General features: G+C 49.3%; 1 protein-coding gene across 4 annotated transcripts in view; it reads right to left on the bottom strand.

Annotated features, from left to right (window-relative positions):
- The window catches only part of TXNRD2 (thioredoxin reductase 2), a 65,918-nt gene that overhangs the window by 3,938 nt on the left and 43,564 nt on the right, over nt 1-18,416 (bottom strand). For 2 of the 4 annotated variants that reach the window (XM_019755885.2, XM_019755887.2), the window contains exons 15-18: nt 17,666-17,737; nt 17,397-17,494; nt 14,780-14,988; nt 13,463-13,750 (exon numbers count right to left, since the gene is read on the bottom strand). In XM_019755885.2, the coding sequence (XP_019611444.2) occupies nt 14,865-14,988; nt 17,397-17,494; nt 17,666-17,737 (294 nt within the window). In that variant the 3' untranslated portion in view covers nt 13,463-13,750; nt 14,780-14,864. Of the gene's footprint in view, nt 1-13,462; nt 13,751-14,779; nt 14,989-17,396; nt 17,495-17,665; nt 17,738-18,416 lie in introns of those variants that run through there. The other 2 variants (XM_074321837.1, XM_074321836.1) reach the window with 2 other exon arrangements.

Raw genomic sequence — 18,416 nt, 5'->3', positions numbered from 1 at the left:
TATGAATATTTTCACAATATTACATTTTCCAATCCATGAGTATGGGGTGATTTTCCATTTATTTAGGGCTTCTTTAATTTCTTTCAGCGATGTTTTGTGGTTTTTAGTGTATGAGTCTTTTGCCTTTTGGTTAAATTTATTCCTATATATTTTATTCTTTTTGATGTTGTAAGTGGGATTGTTTTCTTAATTTCCTTTTCAGATTGTTCATCCTTGGTCATAGAGACACGACTTTTGTGTGCTGCTTTTGTATCCTGTGACATTGCTGAATGCATTTATTAGCTCTAGCAGTGTTTTTGTGGAATCTTTAGGGTTTTCTACAGAACATATCATATCATCTGCAAACAGAGATAATTTTACTTCTTCCTTTCCAATTTGAATGCCTTTTTTTTTCTTGCCTTATTGCTCTGGCTAGGATTTCCAGCACTAAGTTGAACAGAAGTGGCAAGAGCAGGCAACCTTGCCTTGTTCCTGATCTTACAGGAAAAGCTTTCAGTTTTACACCATTGAGCATGATACTGGCTGTGGGTTTTACATATATGGCCTTTATCATATTGAGGGAGTGTCCTTCTGGTCCTAGTTTATTGAGTGTTTTATCATGTTGAATTTTGTCAAATGTTTTTTCTATATCAATTGAGATTATCATGTGGGGTTTTTTTTCCCACTGATATGTAGTATTACATGATTTTGATATATTTTTGTTAAATTATTTTAACTTCCCTGTGGCCTGGATCCTTAACAAGACCAAATGGGGTCTTGTGCAATGCGGTGAGCTGATTTGGCTGAGAGCCCATCATGTGACCAGCATGTGACCTCAAGGTTCTCATTGGATGATGAGGCAGAAATCAGCCAGTTCACAGATGGGGTAGCTTTGTGAAGGCCAAGACTTGCCAAAGGAATGGTAAATTTGAGAGTCCCTACCCAGCTTGCAGCCCCTTCTTTGGAAGTGCCCCCACTAGTGTTGGGTGCTGGATGTGAGTGTTTGAATTAGGAGGCCCAGAGGCAATGGTCAGGCAGGGGACATTACAGCAAGGACTTTGGCTTTGAAGTATTCAGGGTCGATGTTAGCCCTGTGACTCCCTAGATCCAGGGGCCAGCAAGGAAGCAGGGACATGCAGCCCAAGAGAGATGCGCCAGCTGCTCAAGGACTATCAGCCTCTCACGTCTGCCTGTGCAACTTGAGCTGGACCTTCATCAGAGCCCTTCCCTGGAGTCAGCTGGTAAATATCTGAGCCCAGAACCAGGAGAGGCACAGTATCTCTGTTCAGCCAGCCCCTCCTTGCTCCAACAGAAGTTTCCTTAAAAGTGAAGAGCGGATGCTTTCTCAGAGGTCCCAACGTTATTTTCCAGAAAGGGGTCTCTTTCCTGCCCTGCTGGTGGCTTGTGCCTCATGTAATTAGCATGGATACCTCACAGACCCTTCCAACTTAGCCAGGAGCCTGGGCACCTGAGCCTGGTGCCCCTGGGATTCCTTGAGCTTCAGCCTGGTTATGAAATGAATGTTTGTGTCCCCACCCAACTCATAGGTTAACTCTAACCCCCATTGTGATGGTTTGGAGGTGGGGCTTTTGCGAGGTGAGTAGGTCATCAGGCTGGATCCCTCTTGAATGGGATTAGTGCCCTTAAAAAAGAAACCCCAGAGAGTGCCCTCACACCTTCTGCCATGTGAGGACCCAGGGAGAAGTTGGCTGTCTATGAACTAGAAAGTGGGCCCTCACCAGACACTGAATCTGCTGGTGCCTTGATCTTGGACTTCCAGCCTCCAGAACTGTAAGAAATAAATTTCTGTTGTTTATGAACCACCCAGTCTATGGTATTCTGTTATAGCAGCCTGAACTAAGAAAAGCTTTTAGAAACCAGTGTTGTCTTTGTCTTGGGTTTCCTTCCATTCTCTCTCTTTTTTAAAATTGAGGTAAGATTTATTCCAATGAAATGCACAGTTCTTAATAGCACAGTTTCATGAGTTAAGCTATTTAACTCACAATTAACTATTAAACTATTAGCTATTTTTTTTCTTTTTTACTATTAGCTATTTAACACACAATTAAGCTATGCAAAATTCTATTACCCAGAAATACTCCTATTCCTCACAGGCATTATTCTGATTTCTACCCCAGAGTTTTATTTTACCCATTCTGGAACTTCTTACACATGGAGCCCTACAGAATGGACTCTTTGTGTTTGACCTTGGACAATAAATATAGTATTTGCAAGATTCATTTGTGTTATGGTTACATGTATCTCATTTATTTTTATTGCTGTGTGGCACATGGTAGCATGCATGACTACATAGTTGGTTCATCTGTTCTCTTGTTGATGGACATTCAGTTGGCTTCTATTATAGTTTGGAACTATTATGAATAAAGCTACTATGAGCATTTTTTAACAAGTTCTTTTTGTGCACATAAGGTTTCATTTCTTTGGGGTAAAGTGGGACTTGCTGGGTCATGGGATAGGGACATATATTTAACTTTATAAGATGTACCCAAGAGTTTGCTGAAGTAGCTGGAACTTTAACACTTCCTCTAGCAATGTATAAGAATTCCAGTCGCTCCACATCCTCACCAATACTTGGTATTGTCAATCTTTTTATTTTAATCAGTCTGGCAGGAATGGATTGGTGTATCATTGTGGTCTTGATTTCCGTTCCTAATAACTAATGACATGCATGCTTGTATGTGGTTGTTTGTCATCTTTTATTAATTGCTTTTGCATACATTCTGGATTAAAAAGCGTTTGTCAGATATACGTATTGCAGATACATTCTCTGTCACTTGCCTATTCATTTTCTTAATGGTATCTTTTGAAGAGTAGAAGTTTTACATTTTGATGGCTTTTTGCTCCCTAGGAAACTGCTTTTTGCTCCCTAGGAAACTGCTACCTCAACGTCATAAAGAACTTCTCCAGTGTTCACTTCTGGAAGTTCTAGCATTTCAGCTTTTACATGCAGATCTATGGTGTATTTTGAATTAATTTTTGTGTATGATGAGAGTTACAGATTGAACATCACTTTTAGCCATACAAACATCCCTGTTATTCTAGCACCATTTGTTTAAAAACAAAAACAAACTATCCTCTTCCCTTCTGCATTACTTTGGCACTTTTGTTAAAATCCAATTACTACGTTTGCGTGGGTCTACTTCTAGGTCCTCTGTTCCGTCCCACTAATTTTTGTCCTTTGACCCAAAACATAATGTATTATTTATTGCAGTTTTATAGCAAGACTTGAAATCAGATAGTGTAAGTCCTTCAACTGTTAACCTTTTTCAAAATGACTTTGACTCTTCTAGTTCTTTTGCATATCCATGTAAGTTTTAGAATCAATTTGTCAATTTCTATGAAAAATCAGCTTTTCAACTTCAAATGAGGTTCTGATTGAGATTGTGTTGAACCTATAAATAAATTTGAGGATAGGGAACAGCTTAATAATATCAAGTCTTCCACTCCATGAACAGTTCATATTTCCTCATTTATTTAGGTCTTCATTAATTTCTTTTAGGAATTATTATTGTTTTCAGTGCACAGGTTTGCAAGTGTTTTGTTAAATTTATCTCTAAATATTTTATGGGTTTTGATGCTATTGTAAATAGTATTTTAAAATTCTTCTTTTCCAATTGTCCTTTGCTAGTATACAAAAATATAATTGACATTTTATCTTGTGCTGTTGCTAAATTCACTTATTAGCTCTAGTAGTTGTTTAATAGATTCTTAGAATTGTCTATGCATGTGACCATGTCATCTACAAATAAAGACAATTGTCCTTTCTTTCATATATATATATATACATTTGTATAGCTATATATAATATATGGATACATACATATACTTGTATATACATATAACTGTATGATTTTTTTTTTTTACTTATTCCAGTGGTTAGGACTTTCAGTAATAAAATTCAGTAAAAGTGGTAAGAGTAGGCATCCTTGACCTATTCCTAATCTTAGAAGGCAAGTATCTGATTTTTTACCATTAAGTCTGGTGTTAGCTGTGGATGTTTTTCTTAGATGCCTTTTCATCAGATTGAGGTAGTTTCGAGTCCTAGTTTGCAGAATTTTTATTTTTTCATAAATGGGTGTTGAATTTGGTCAAATGCTTTTACTCCATCTATTGCAATGATCAGAGTATTTTTTTTTTTCATTCTGTTAATGTGACAGATTACATGGATTGAATGGTGAAGGTAAAACCACTTGCATTCCTGGGATAAATCCCACTTGGCCATATAAATTCTTTGCATGTACTGCTAGGTTCAACCACTCATATTTTGTTAAGAACCTTGATCTATGTACTTGAGAGATACTGGTTTATAATTTTGTTTTCCCGTAATGTCTTTGTCTGGCTTGGATATCAGGGTAATACTAGGCTTGACCTGGGAAGTGTTTCTCCCTTGTCTACTTTCTGAAATAACTGGTGTAAGTTTGGCATTATTTCCTGTGAAAGTAAAATAATTTGTCCATTTCTAAATTGTCCATTTCATTCAATTAAATTTGTTCATAATATTGCCTTATCTTTTTAATGCCTGTAGGCTCTATAACAGTGTTTCCTCTTTTATCCTTTATATTGGTAATTTTATTGTTTTTTTTACAAATAACATTTTATTGATTTTCTCTGTTGTCTATTTTCTGTTTTACTGATGTCCACATTTATATTATTTCCATTCTTCTATTTCCTATGGACTGAATTCACTCTTCTTTTCCTGATTTCATAAGGAAGTTGATTGGGTCATGAATCATAAACCTGTTTTCTTTTTAACATAAGTATTTAGCTATACATTTTCCTCTAACCACTCTTTTAGCTGCTTCCCAGAAATAATGATGTGTTGTGTTTTTATTATAATTCAATTCAAATTATGTTCCAATTTCTCTTGTGAGTTCTTTGATCCCCAGATTATTTAAAAGTATGTTGTTTAATTTCTAAATATTTGAGGGATCTTCAAAATATCCTTTTTGTTACTTTATTGTTGTTATGTCCCAGTGTATGGTCTACTAGGTGAAAGTTCGATGTGTGCCTGAAAGGAACGTGAAGAATATGGTGGGAATATGGTACAATCACTTCAGAAAAATTCTTTGGCATTCTTACGTTAAAAATATACCTACTATATGACCTTGCCATTTCACTCCTAGATGTAAATCCAAGAGAAATGAAACCATATGTCCACACAGAGTTGTACATTAACATTCACTGAAGCTTCATTGGTAATAGCCAAAAATGACCCAAATACCCACCGAATGGTGAATGGATAAACAAAACTATCTATATGATGGAACACACTCATCAAAAAAAAAAAAAAAAAGGAACTAATATCACCTACTGCTACACAATTGAAAGAAGTCAGACACACAGAAGAGCATATACTTGTATGAATCCATTTATATAAAATGCTAGAAAATGTGAACTAATCAATAGTGACAGAAACCTGATCAGTGTTTGCCTGGGGCAGAAAGTGGAGGGAAAGAAAGACTGCAAAGGAGCATAAGGAAATTTTGGAAGGTGGAAGTTTCTGTATCTTGATTGTTGGGGTGGCTTCCTGAGTGTGTGTGTGTATATATATATATCTGTCAAAACATATCAGATTGTGCCCTTTAAATGGGTGCAATATATCATGTGTAAATTATACCTCAAAATGTTATTATAATTTTTAATAAAGCTCTAACTAAAAAGCCACTCATCAGAATATAAGAGAAAACAAACTAGGTTTTGTTGAAAATAAAACCTGTTTACTCTGTAGTTGTTGGGCATAGTATTCTATGTCAATTAGGCTTAGGTGGCTGATAATGTTCAGCTCTTCTGTTATTTCTAGTTATTGCATCAATTGTTAAAACCTCTAATTATATATATGGATTTGTCCATTTCTCATTTTAATTTTGCAATTGTTTTTAGGTGCATACACATTTATGATTGTTATGCATTGAGTCTTTTTTCATTATGAAATGTCCCTATCTTTGGTAAAGTTCCTTCTCTTGCAGTCTATGTTGTTTGATATGAATACGAGGTCTGACAATTAAGTTTGCGAACTTGTTGCTAACCTTTTTTGATATGGGATTTGCTGAGATTTTCCAATCTGTAAGTTGATTTAGAATTCACGAACTTTCAGGTCATTATTTCTTCAAATATTTTTTTCTGCCTCATTCTTTCTCCTTTCTCCTTCTGAGACACATTTTAGACTTTCTAATATGGTTCCTCAGGTTTATATTGCCTCTTGTGTTACTCTATATTTTTTTTATTAGAGACTTCTTTTTTTTTTTAAAATCTGTCTTCGTTAATTGACCCTTTCTTCTGCCATCTCCAATTTGTGCTCAAGATCAGTTAAAGTCCATCCAGTTACATTTTCATTTGTTGTATTTTTCGGCTCTAGACTTTCCATTTGATTCTCTTACAGTTTCCATTTCTCTTCTTAAATTCCCTTTGTTCATTCATTATGATCATTTTTTTCCTTTGAATACTTAAACATCTTTATAATAGCTGTTTTTTAATTAATTCCAACATCTGAATCATGTCTGGGCTGGTTTCTGTTAACTTTTTTCTGGGTTAGGGATTACATTTTCATGTTCCTTGCATGTCTAGTAATTTTTATTGCACTCTGGACATTGTCTGTGGCACTTTTAGAGGCTTTGGATTCTGTTTTATTCTGATGTGCACTGACTTTTATTTTAGCAGGCCTTCCATTTTGAACTTCTGGAGGCTTGGTTTTATATTTGTTAGGGTGGATCTGTTGCAGTTTTGCCTTTAGCCCTAATGCAAACCCTTTAGTCCTGGAACATACTTTCTTCTCCTACGGCATGAACTTTCTGTGGTTCCAATGGTGAGCCCACAGTGTTTACACAGTCCCTGTAACTTGGCAGGACTTGAGGTTCAAACTATCTCTTCCCCTGTAGTAGGCGATAACTGAGTCTGTGTTATCATCTTCCTGGACTTTTTGAGTCTTAATCATGCACGAGCAGTTCAGGAGTCAAACAAGAATTTGAGGGGAGTTTATGTGCAGGTTTTAAAGGATTTTTCTCCCTCATTTCCTGATGTTCCAGCTGACCAAAACTCGGTTCTCTGGCACCTCAAGGCAATAGGACTACAGCTTTCTTCTCACATTCTAGTCACGCCTGTCATGTGCTAGAGATGGTCCTCGGGGTAAAAGTAGTATAAACATGGATCTCACCCTGTGCATTTCTCTTCTTCCAGTGGTTGGATTCCCTCTATTTTCTGACTGCTTTTGGTTGACCTTCAGTGCCTTCAAACAGTTATCTTTCCTATTTTTCTAGAGTTGGTCATTTTTACCTGTGGAAAAGTTAGCCCTATACAAGCTGCTCAGTTACTGCCCAGACAAGCCTATCCATACATTTGTTTTATGTCGATTCAGGTGTGCCTGCCTTTGTATTTAGGGCACACTACCTGATGAAATGCTTAGAGCAGATCTGGTATCCCACCCACGTTGTGTGGCCCTAGCACATCAGGACTGAAAGGAAGTAAGCTGAAGGACGTCAGGTCAGATTCTATGGACGTATAGTGTGTGTGGAGCACATGTACCCAGATCTTGCAGAGTAGGGCATCGTGAACATTCAGAATAGAAAATACCACATAAAGACTTCACGCCAACATTCATTTGACAGGCATGCTTTGAGCACCAATTATGTGGCGCCATGCTGGGGACAAAGTTGTGAGAAGGGAGGCTCCTTTAGGGCAAGAGAGGAAAGAATGGTAATAGAGAAACACCATTGCATGGAAGCCCTAAGCTGGCCTCTTGCCAGGTGTCAGAGAAAGCTTCCTGGAGGGGAAAACCTGCACTGAATCTTAACCAAAGAGAAGGAGTTAGCCAGGGCAGAAGGATAGAGGCCCATCTTTGGACTGAGGAAACAGCATAATAAAGGCGTAAGGGCCAGGTGTGTGCTGTGGGAGAAAGCACAAGGAAGGCTAAAAGGAGCGATCCCACTCATTGAGTGCCTCCACCGTGGCAGGTATCAGGTCCTCATGGCGGTCCTCGGAGCGTGGGGGGGAGGGGGCGGGGTCAGAGCTTGTCTGAGCTGGTGAAGGCAGGACTCATTCACACTGTGCCTGGGCCTCCTGCTGCAGCTTCCCACCCTGACGTGCCCAGGCACCAGGGAGCTGACAGGTACGGTACCTTTTGAGAGACGTAAAGGCGGTAGATGGGATTCTGACTTGCTAAGAGTGGGCTGGTATGAACAACATACTCCATTTATACATCTTCTCCCCTGCCAAAGACTTTGAAAATCAAATACTCCCCAAGCTATGGAAACCCAACCACTGCTGATTGTTAAGACTTTATTATTATAATCACCCGGCCCAATTCCAGCCACCACGGGCTGAACAATGAGCCATTGAAGCTGTGCAGAGGTCTTGCCTCCCACCCACCCTTTCCCGCAGGCAGGGGCCTGGTAGTGAGGCCTCAGTGGGCAGGGTGGCGGCATGGTTGCACCACTGCGCCCCACGGGGACTTCTGGGGGGTCTGGGCATTGGTTTTCTCACTCATCAAGTGGGAGGCCCGAAAAAAACACATCCGGACGTTGCTTTGATCTCCTCACATTCTGTCTCCTATATCAACCCTGGTAGCTCACGAGCTAATTACATCTGCTTTGGGGGAATTTATGGGTATGAAAATTCTTCAAAGATGCTAAAGGCTACAAGGTACCATTAACTGTTCTCACCACACGTGGCCTGTGTGCCTCACTAATGGAACTATACAATGGAAGGCTGTGAGGTGCCCCATGCTGGGGTGCTCACACACGTGTCCGGCGCCCAGTGCCCTGGGAGCCATGGCTGGGTCAGTGGCCAGTGGTCAGAGCGGGGAGCTGGGCCCAGCTGGCTCCTAACCCCCCCACCCCCAGCTGCTACATAACAAGGTCACACGGTCTCGTTTATGGTCCTACTTTATTCCCAAGCATTTGGTGTTATTTGATCATCAGTTATAAGCCAAAAAGATCCAGATTTTATTAGAAAAAATAAAAAAGCTCAATTTCATGGAACTACAAGGCCCGATCATTGTCCCATGAAACCCTAGAGGCCAGGACCTCGGCAGGCTTGAGGTGGGCCTGCCTTGCCCATCATTTCTGCTGTCGCCGCCGGTTTCGAATTTCCTGCCTGGACCAGCTAAGCAGCTGAGGGCTCGGCTATTTCCTGAGCTCACCGGGGCTCATCAGGGTTGGATCTTCACCCATGTGGGTGCCCAACTCCCTGTCCTGCCCTAGTGGGGGTCAGCTCCAAACACAACAGGCACACGGGAGGGGGTCCTCTTGCTGCCCACTTGAATGGCACTGGGACGTCTGCTGGGACCTGGTTTAGGTTTCGGGATTAGGGAAACCCGAGCACCGTAGCACGTTGGGGCTGGGATTAGGCGAGCTCAGCTCTAAGATGCTTTGCTGAGCCCCACGGGCCCACTCGGCAGCTTCTTCACTGCCCTTGCAGGCACAGGTGCTTGGCCAGGGACCAGGACGTGCGGGGCTCCTGGAGCCCTCAGTGGTAGGACCGGAAACCTGAGAGCTTGCTTGGAGCTGGGGCAGCAGATGGGGGAGGAGTGGGCAAAGGGCAGAGTAGGCAGCAGGTCAGGGCAGAGGGCAGAGTGGGTCTGCAGGGCAGTGCACTGGGCCGTGCTGCCCTGAAGACATCACACCCAGGTCTGAGGGCTGCAGCCCATGCCGTCCCATGATCAAGTACATGTGGAATAAGAAGCAGCATCTATAAAATCGACCCAAAGCCTTGTCCACCCTGCCCCCTCCCCAGGCTTCACTCTTGGAGTCACTCAGTCCTGACTCTGCCTGGTGGGGGGACCCCTAGCTGGGGGCATGGGCACCAACCCCTCTGCACTCACATATGTGACTTGACTTCTCCGCATGAACTGACGTCTCTTCCAGTTCTCCTGATTACCAATCTCTTGGCAGTTCTTGCCTGTTGTAGAATCTTAAAATGACTGTCTGGTTATTCCCAAAGCTGGAACACTTGTAGCTGGACTTGTCCTGCGTGGACCTGTGCAACTCCTTCCTTCACCAGCCTGTCTGAGGGGGCACCTGGCATCTCAGCTCCCCGGCCTGGGTAGTGGGGAACACAGAACTGGTGTCTGGACAGCTTTGGGGAGCCCTCCTTCTGGAAAACGCCCAGCAGAGAAGCTATTCGGTGGAGTGTTAGGCACCTCCCTCAGCTTGGGAGTGCAGAATGCCGGGAGTGGAGGAACCTCCCCCACCTGTGTTTGGCAGTGACTGGCCTACATTGTTCACCGTGTGCCCTGACCAGGGCCCAGGGCTGGGCCCAGCTGGATCGGGGGGCACTGATGAAGAAGGAAGTGGGCAGGCAAAGGATAGAGCAGGCTTGGTCAGGCTGGGCAAGGAGGGGACCTGGCCTGGGGGAAGGGCACCCAGGGACACCACGGTGGGCAGGGAGGAAAAGTGGCTCCCAGAAGGGTCCTGGGAGGCTCAGCTGGCTGTGAGCAACTCTGGGAGGCAGGAGTGGTTCCTGCTGGCCTGCCCCTAAGCACGCTGGCCTGGACTCTGATGAAATCATAAGACCCAGACACCAGTGTGTGCACTTCCAATGAATGATGTGAGTGCAGGGCAGTGAGTCCATGCAAGGCACCCCCTCACCGGGGTGGCTCGGGTCACCAGAATAGGGTCCAGAGGGCTCAGCAATATGCCCTGGAGGCCATGGGTCTCTCAAGATGGCACAGCCCCCTACCAGCACATTGTCCAGCCAACTCAGGGCATCCCTCTTGCAGGGTTCTGGACCACCTGCATTGCAGGCGCTCCGGCAGCTCTGCACCCAGCAGTGAGCTGTGGATGAGGGGCTCAGACCTGTTTTAGGCTGTGGAGTGGGCTGGGGCCCAGGGCACTCTCTGTGCCTCCAAGCTGCTGCCTGGGCTACGTGAAGTGAGGCGTGTGGCCAAGATGCTGTGGGACAAGCCACCCCGTGGTTCTCAGGGGCAAGCCCAAACCTGAGGCCACAGGCACAGACACCCTGAGCCACAGGCACCACCTGACGCCCACTTGTTTCTCATAGGGCAACTCTGCCTGCAAGGGCCCCTGGCTTGGCATGGTGGTCACCTCCTCAGCCAGGCCTTCCCAAGCTGCGTTCAAGCATAGCTGCTACACACATAGGACAGGTGTTCTCTGCTACACTGAGCAGAGCTGGGGGGTCTGTGCAGGGCTGTGGGATGCTGGGGAGGTACCAGCAGCCTGCAGAGGGTTTGGAGGGGGACTGAGCATCTTGGCCACCTCCAACGAGCTGATGCCCCCTTCTGCACTCCCTCATGTCAGTCTCAGATCCCCTCCTCAGGCCAGGCCCACCCCTCCCTTGTCTCACCCCTTCTGTTCTCAGTCCAGCCCTGGATAACTAACTGCTTGTCACTCATCCTGTGTACCTGCCTCCCAAAGGGCCTCGGGACTGTCAGGGACAGCACTTCAGGGGCATAGGGGAGGAAGAGGAATGCTGGCTAGCCACAGGGTGACCTGCGTGGCTTCAGAGCCAAGGGTAAGGCAGGGAGGGGGTGGTTTGGCCCCTGAGCAGGCCAATCTGGAAACATAAGCAGAAGCATGCAGGACGTTGCTGGGGGTAATTGTAGGTTACGTGAAACAATCTGAGGAATTAAAATCATATTTCCACTGCACCATAAAAACACATAAAGGTGGCAGGAAGGCGGCCCTGGGGCCAGGTGGAGAGCACCTGGTCTGTAGTGCTCTGGCCCCTCAGTGAGCCTGCAGCCAGGTGGCCTTGACAAGTGCAGTGCAAAAGACTGTGGGATGACACCACTGCAGCTCAGCATGTCTGTTTTGCCTCCCATGCCCTTATTTAGCCTTGAGACCCACATGCACAGTGAAGGGGCTAGCCTGAGTGACGCAGCTAGCCATACATCCTGCCACACTGGGGCCCTGGGCTCTCATCCCCAGGCCCCACCAGAGCAGTGAGTGCATGTGGGACGTCCAGGTCACTGGGCCCCATGGCTGGCAAGCATGTACTGACACAGCATGTGGCCCAGGTGACAGCAGTGGCTGAGGTCAGGCCCTCTGTGGCAGGATCTCACCTGGAATGCTCATTGCTCATGAACTGGGCCAGGCCCCTGCCCACCTTTTACTGGCAGGGTGTGAGCGCCAATTTGGGAGAGCCAGTGGGTCTGGGGCCTCCAGAACGGGGGCTATGGAACCTCAGGGACACACAGGAGGCATCCCCCAAGAGCTATTCCTTGCAGAACTGGACAGTGAGAATGGCGGTGCCCAGCAGCAAGGAGGCTTTAGTCTCTTCTAGGTGATGGCACCGGCCAAACACAGCATGGAGAATGGGTATTACAGACCCAGCAGGTGTATTGGAGCAAGGTCCATGCCGGGGAAAGGGGCATGCGGAGAAAATCCTCGGGGGGGTCGTGGGGACACACGCATGTGGACGGCACTCTGCCTGCCAGCGATGGGCACTCCTGGTCCTCACCCCAGAGAGGCACCACACAGGTGGCATTATTTCCATTATGACAAAAGCAACAAGGCCATTTCAGGTTCCTTGTTTGCCCCAAGGCAGGGGCCGATCAACTGAGGAATCTGAAGGCCCTTCCTGTGCCTTGGCAGCGCAGTTAGCTGACCTCTGCAGACCTCACCTTTGCCTCCGAGGCAGGGGAACACCTCATCCCAGTGGAGAGGTGGCCCTCCCCGCAGGATACAGGTAGGGGCGCGCTGCCAGCCGTGCGTTAAATGGGACATGGATGATCTCTCACTGCACTTGTCGAGAGGGCCCGGCCCAGCCCAGTACTTGGCATCTTAATTGGGCGTCTGAGAGCTCCTGCACACGCTTCACACGGAGAGTCTGAGGCTCCCATAGGCCCATTAAGGTGCAAAGACATTCCTTTGTTTGCTGACAAGCAGGGTCCCATCCAGGGCTCCCAGGCCGGCAGACTAAGTGATGTTTTCTTAAGAAAGACACCAGATTAACCACCGCTAAAGCCTCAGCACAATGCCGGGCCCTGCCTGTCGCTGTCAGCGCTGTCTCTCTGTGGTGACTGACAGGTGCAGCCGGTGCCGACGGGCGCTCCCTGGGCCCATCAAGCCTCAATGTGCAGGATTAGCCTGAGCACAGCCGACAAGCTGACTTGGAGGCCACCATGGAAACATAATGAGGTGCCTGACGTTCAGGGGGCAGAAAGCCTCCAACACCCCTGCCCACTCCTGTTGCTGGGCCACACCGCTGGCAGGATGCTCTGGAACAAAGCCCTCCTAACCACCTGCAGGGCACACAGAGACCTGGGCAGAGGGCCCCAGGGGGATCCCCCGAGGTCTGTACTGGAGAAAAATGGTAAGGGTCTTCCCCGGCGTGGCTGCTGGGAATGAGGTGACGCTACCCTTGCTCCCATCGAAGCACAACCTGGAAGCAGTTCCCAAATGATGAAGGGAGGTGATGAAGGGGAAGGTGTGACGGGCTGGGTGGCAGGCCCCATCCCGGCCTGAACTATCCTAGGGGGCATGTCGGGGATGCCACAGGTGGGGCATGCTTCAGGAAAACACCCTCTTTATTTGTTCTCCAGAAATGCCAGGGGGCTCGGACATGGGCAGCCCATAGGGTGGGTTTCTGCACAGGTCGTCATTGTCTGGCATCCGGGGCCTGGCCGGGCTGGCCCAGGCAGGAGGGGGTGCGAGGCACAGGTGTGGGGCTGACAGCCCCGGCAGAGCCATCCCTGCAGGACACATGGGCAATCCATCCAGACACGCCGCCCCACACAGTCTACCTCAGAGGCTCTCCAGGCAGGGGCGAGGCTCGCCTGGGCGTGGTCTCCACTGTCCTGCCAAAGATGGGGCGGTCAGACGAGGTGGCCACACCATCCCTGCATTATTCACCTGGTCATGTCTCTCATGCCCACACACAGGGAGATGAGAAACAAGCCTTGAAGAGCCCTCACTCCCCCTCCCCCAGGTTGATGCGTCACAGGGAGCAGTTATACTGGGAAAAATATTTTGAAATGATAAAAATTTATGGCACACTCTTAACAAAACATCTGTTAGGTGTGACACTCTGATAAGAGTTTCCTCAGGATGCCTTTTGTTTGTCCATATCTGAGGCCGCCCTGGCTGGGGAGGCACGGAGCAGCAGGTGCTCAGAGTGCCTCTGGGGAGGCCCTAGGCCCACTGCCCGCAGGACCCTGGGCCACTGCTCGGCCCCTAACACCAGCCCTCGGAAGCTGGAGGGTGTTCGGACCGGGAGATGAAAGGCCCTGACCACAGGCATCCCTTCAGCAGGGGTCAAGGAGGGTCTCACTAATGTCATCCTCCTCAGAAGAGAGTTGGGATCAACAACATAGCTAAAGGCTCCTGGCTGCCGCCCGCCCAGCCTGACTTTGCGAAGCTCTGACAGAACCAGCTGTGCGGTGGCAGCCGTGCACAAAGCAGCATCTCCACCTTCTGGGCAAGAGAGAAACAAGCCAGCGCTGCTCTGTGTGGAGCAAGGCGGGAAAGGGAGGACTGCTCCTCCCACCCAGAGGCCCACTCAGCTCGATCTGAGGGACACTTTCTATACCTAGGTCCCACCTGGGACAGACCACCTGGGACAGGATGTGAGCCCAGCCTCAAGACACTTCCTGCATGTGGGGAGCAGCAGCAGCCAGGCTAGGCCCTGGGGGTACCCTAGGGGTGCGGGGTGGGGGTAAGGCCCTCAATGGCCTCCCTTCCCAGCCCCGTTTCTTTGGCACTGTGGCCTGGGCCCAGGGCTCACCTGTCTGAGGTGGCATGGCAGGTGCAGCCTGCCACACACCTGTAGAGCAGTTTACAGTGGTATCCACCCCCCTCCCATCAGAGCCCCGGCCCCACATGTGTACCTGGATCTGAGCCTCCGAAGGGCTGGTCTGTGGGAGCAGCAGGCGTGCGGTGTGCCCTGGGCCTGGCAGGGATGGCAGCTTACCCTCAGCAGCCCGTCACAGTGGGGTCCAGGCCCGAGCGCTTGGCGATGCGCAGCTTGGCCACTTCCTCAGCGCAGGTGGGGTGGATGCCCACGGTCCGCATCACCTGCGTATAGGAGGCCCCACACCTACACGCAGGGGGAGGGGAGAATCAGGCAGTGCAGGGAGGCATGTTCACATCACTCTGTCCCCGGGAAGGTGGCACAAAGGAGGGGGCCTTGGAAGTCTTGGTCTCCTCACCGTCCCCCAGTCCTGCACCCTCTCTCCTCCAGCCAGTAGCCAGGAACACCTGCCAACACCTGTTGGATTCATCCCATCTCCCTCCAAGGAAATGCCTGGTGCCTGCACTGGCCATGCAGCCCCACCTCTAGCCCGCCTCCCACCTGCCCCCTCCCTCATTTGCTCCAGCCTGGCCTCCTGCTGCTCCTGCTGCTCCCAGCCCCCCAGGCACAGCCCTACTTGGATGGTGGCTCCAGCTGGTCCTTCTGTGAGGCCCCCTTCCTCACTCTGCCCAAGCCCACTTCTTATGGCTGTAGCCTGCACCCGCCGCCACCCCACCCCAACCCTGTTCTGCTCCGCACCCAGCACTTGTCACACATGTGGCCCCTGTGTGCTCAGCAGTGACCACCCCCCCTGCACTGCTCAGTCCTTGGGGGCACAGCGCAGGTGGACGCTCCATAGGGAACCACCATCATTTGCAGACAAGGCTGCAACAAGCAGCTCTTCTTACATCTGTGCACACATGTGCTGGAATATCTATCTGGTGGGAAGATTCCCACCACGAACGACCAGTGTGTACATTTCAAACGTGGACAGAAGGCCCTCACAGGCGGGTCCGGCCCCTCCTCCCGACTGTGTCTGAAACATTGCTGTCATCACTCCGCTGAGTCGCTCAAACCTTCAGTGTCTCCACTGTGCGGTTACTGGACACCTCACCAACCTAAAGGATTTCTTGGTGTTTCAATTACATCTTAAATTCCGAACAAGGCACAGCAGCTTTCTACTTATTTTTAGTTTCTTTTCCTGTGAATTTCCTATTCGTGTTCTCTATCTGTCTATCGGATCTGGCCTATAATCGTTACTGTTGATTTCTAAGAACTCTTCGCATATTAAAGAAATCAGCCCTTTGCAGTTGCATTATGAAAAAGGTTGCCACGTTTTAAAAAGTCTCTCCGGAAATGGCTCCAGAAGCTCAGTGTCAGTCCAGCATGTCAGAGAATGGATGGAGATGGCTTTGTGGGATAGCCATGCTCTCCCTGTCCTGACAGCCCCATAGACCCCCTGGGCTGGAGTTGGGGCTGCGGTGCTATGCATAGCCTGGCCTCCCGCACTCACCACGGGTCAGTGGGCCAGGTCCCAGGGGTCACCCTCAGCTGCTCTCCTTGTGACCAGGGTCGACTGCCCATCCCCAACAGGCTCTGGCAGGACTTAGCAGAGTCTGTACCAGGCTCATGGGCTCCCTTCCAATGGTCACTCTGCACTGAACAGGAGGCAGTGTGTATCCCGGGATCAGGGACCACAGTCGCATGTTCCAAAGATGTGAATCCAACCTTGGACCCAGCCCTGCCTGCTCTGCTGTCCTCTGAGGCCCAGCCCCTGCCCCCAACCCAGGAGAAACTGACCCCACAACCCAGTGATTGCCTTGCTAGGAGGCAACGGTGGGGCCTGAGGCTCGCTGCTCTGTGACGGGGTGCCCCCATCTGAGGGCTCAGGCCCATCTGAAGGCTAGAACGTTGGCCTTTGCAGCCCCTCCATCAGCCTTTCTGGGTATCGAACTTGCTCCTTGAGACCCTGCCCTGAGCTCAGACCTCCCATCTCCACCCACCCCAAGGCTCTCAGCCACACTCACACACCTCAAGCATACGTGGGAATCCAGGTGGCTCACACTTACTCTTCTATGAGTTCAGGCCCTCCCTGCCCTTCACCTCTGCTTCACCCCACCGTCCTGCCTCTGACAGCCCCACACCCAGCTGCCAAACTCCTCACTGCCCTGCACAACCCATTCCTACCTAGAGCCTCCATTAGCAACGGCTCTAGGCAGCTCTGGGCCCCACAAGGCACAGCCTATGCCAAAGACACAGGGCGAGATGCAGAAAATGGCTGGAGCTCCAGTAGACCAACATCTACCCTGGGGGTGGCTCTCACGGCACATTCGAGGTTGAGACCTTACTTGTGACCACCTGGGCAATGGGCCCCATGAGCAAAGGTCCCAACACTGCTCATTCTGAGTAGAAGAAACCCAAACAGTGACCCCCAAACAGGGCCAGCCAGAGAGAGGGTCGCTCCTTCGCTCCCCAGGTGGCCCCGGCCATATAAAGACACTCGGTGTGGCTGGCTTAACAGTGTTTGGCTGCAGAAGAAAGCTGCCTGTCGTCTGGCTGGACCTGCCCCATCTGAGGAGACGCTCTGCTGAAAGCATGGACAACACTACATAAAAGCAACGTCAATGCAGCGGACTTTCCACTGTAGTGCTGCCAACATTCAGAGGGACACCAGTCTGAGCATCACGTAACCGCCGACATTCCTCTGGACTTACTTGATCCCCAGAGCAAATCCTTGAGTAACTTCGCCTGCGTTGGGGCCGAGGAAGTGCAAGCCCAGCACCAGCTGCGGGGGCTCCCGTAGGCACACCATCTGAAAGCCACATTGTTAGCTGCTGCCTGGCTGGAGGCAGGACCCCAGGGCTGCGCACGGCCCAGCCCCTAGGGCATGTGTGGCTGTGTGAAGCTCCCCCACCTGGGCCCTGCTCTTTCCCTCCCTCTCACTACCTGGCGTGCCCCAGGCCAGGCCCAAAGGGACACTCACCTTTATGTAACACTGGGATGAATCCCGTTCAGCCACTGTGAACTCTAGGGGTTTATAATAGGCGTGATAAACCTGGTGACAAGATACCGATTCCTGGAGTCAGCAGCTGCAGCAAATCAAGCCCTGTGGGCACTTTCCACGTCCAACAGGCTGTGTGGGTGCAGCGGGAACCCAGAATCTCCCACTCGGCCCACAGGTTGTGGTCTGGGGCCAGGACATTACTCAGCTGGCATGGCGAGTACCCCTCTCTCCCACACACAGGCACCTGTGGTTGGAGCCACACTGTCTGCAGCACAGAATCTCTCCCTTCCAGGCTGAGACCTACATGAACATGGCACCAGAGGCCAAGCACCGCCTGCGGTGACTTATCACAGAGCCCAAGGGTCATCACAGGGCATGGGCCCCGCCCTGGAGCTCAGACCAGGTAGGCGCTGCAGAGTGGACAGGGCGACCTCAGCAGTGGGGGGTAGGAGTGGGTTAGCGGGCGGCCATCTGGCCTCCCTCAGGCACCCTAGTGCTTGCTGGGCCCTCACTTGAGCAGGGAGGAGGGGGAGGCGTGGGGCCACCCCAGGCCCACACCGGAGCTGTCGGACAAAGGCTTTCAGCACCCGAGAAGGGATCGACAGTGTGTTCGGGGCTGCGGCCGAGTAAAAAATGAGCAGGGCCCTCACATGTGCTACACAGCCATTATTAATTAATGGAGCTTCAGAGAATATTGTTCTAACTAAGACAGAATTGAAAAGAAAACAAA

Source organism: Rhinolophus sinicus, linkage group LG16 (genome assembly GCF_036562045.2).
Source record: "Rhinolophus sinicus isolate RSC01 linkage group LG16, ASM3656204v1, whole genome shotgun sequence".
Taxonomy (NCBI): domain Eukaryota; kingdom Metazoa; phylum Chordata; class Mammalia; order Chiroptera; family Rhinolophidae; genus Rhinolophus; species Rhinolophus sinicus.
The sequence above is the reverse complement of the archived record's forward strand: the minus strand, read 5'-3'. Positions and strand labels throughout refer to the sequence as shown.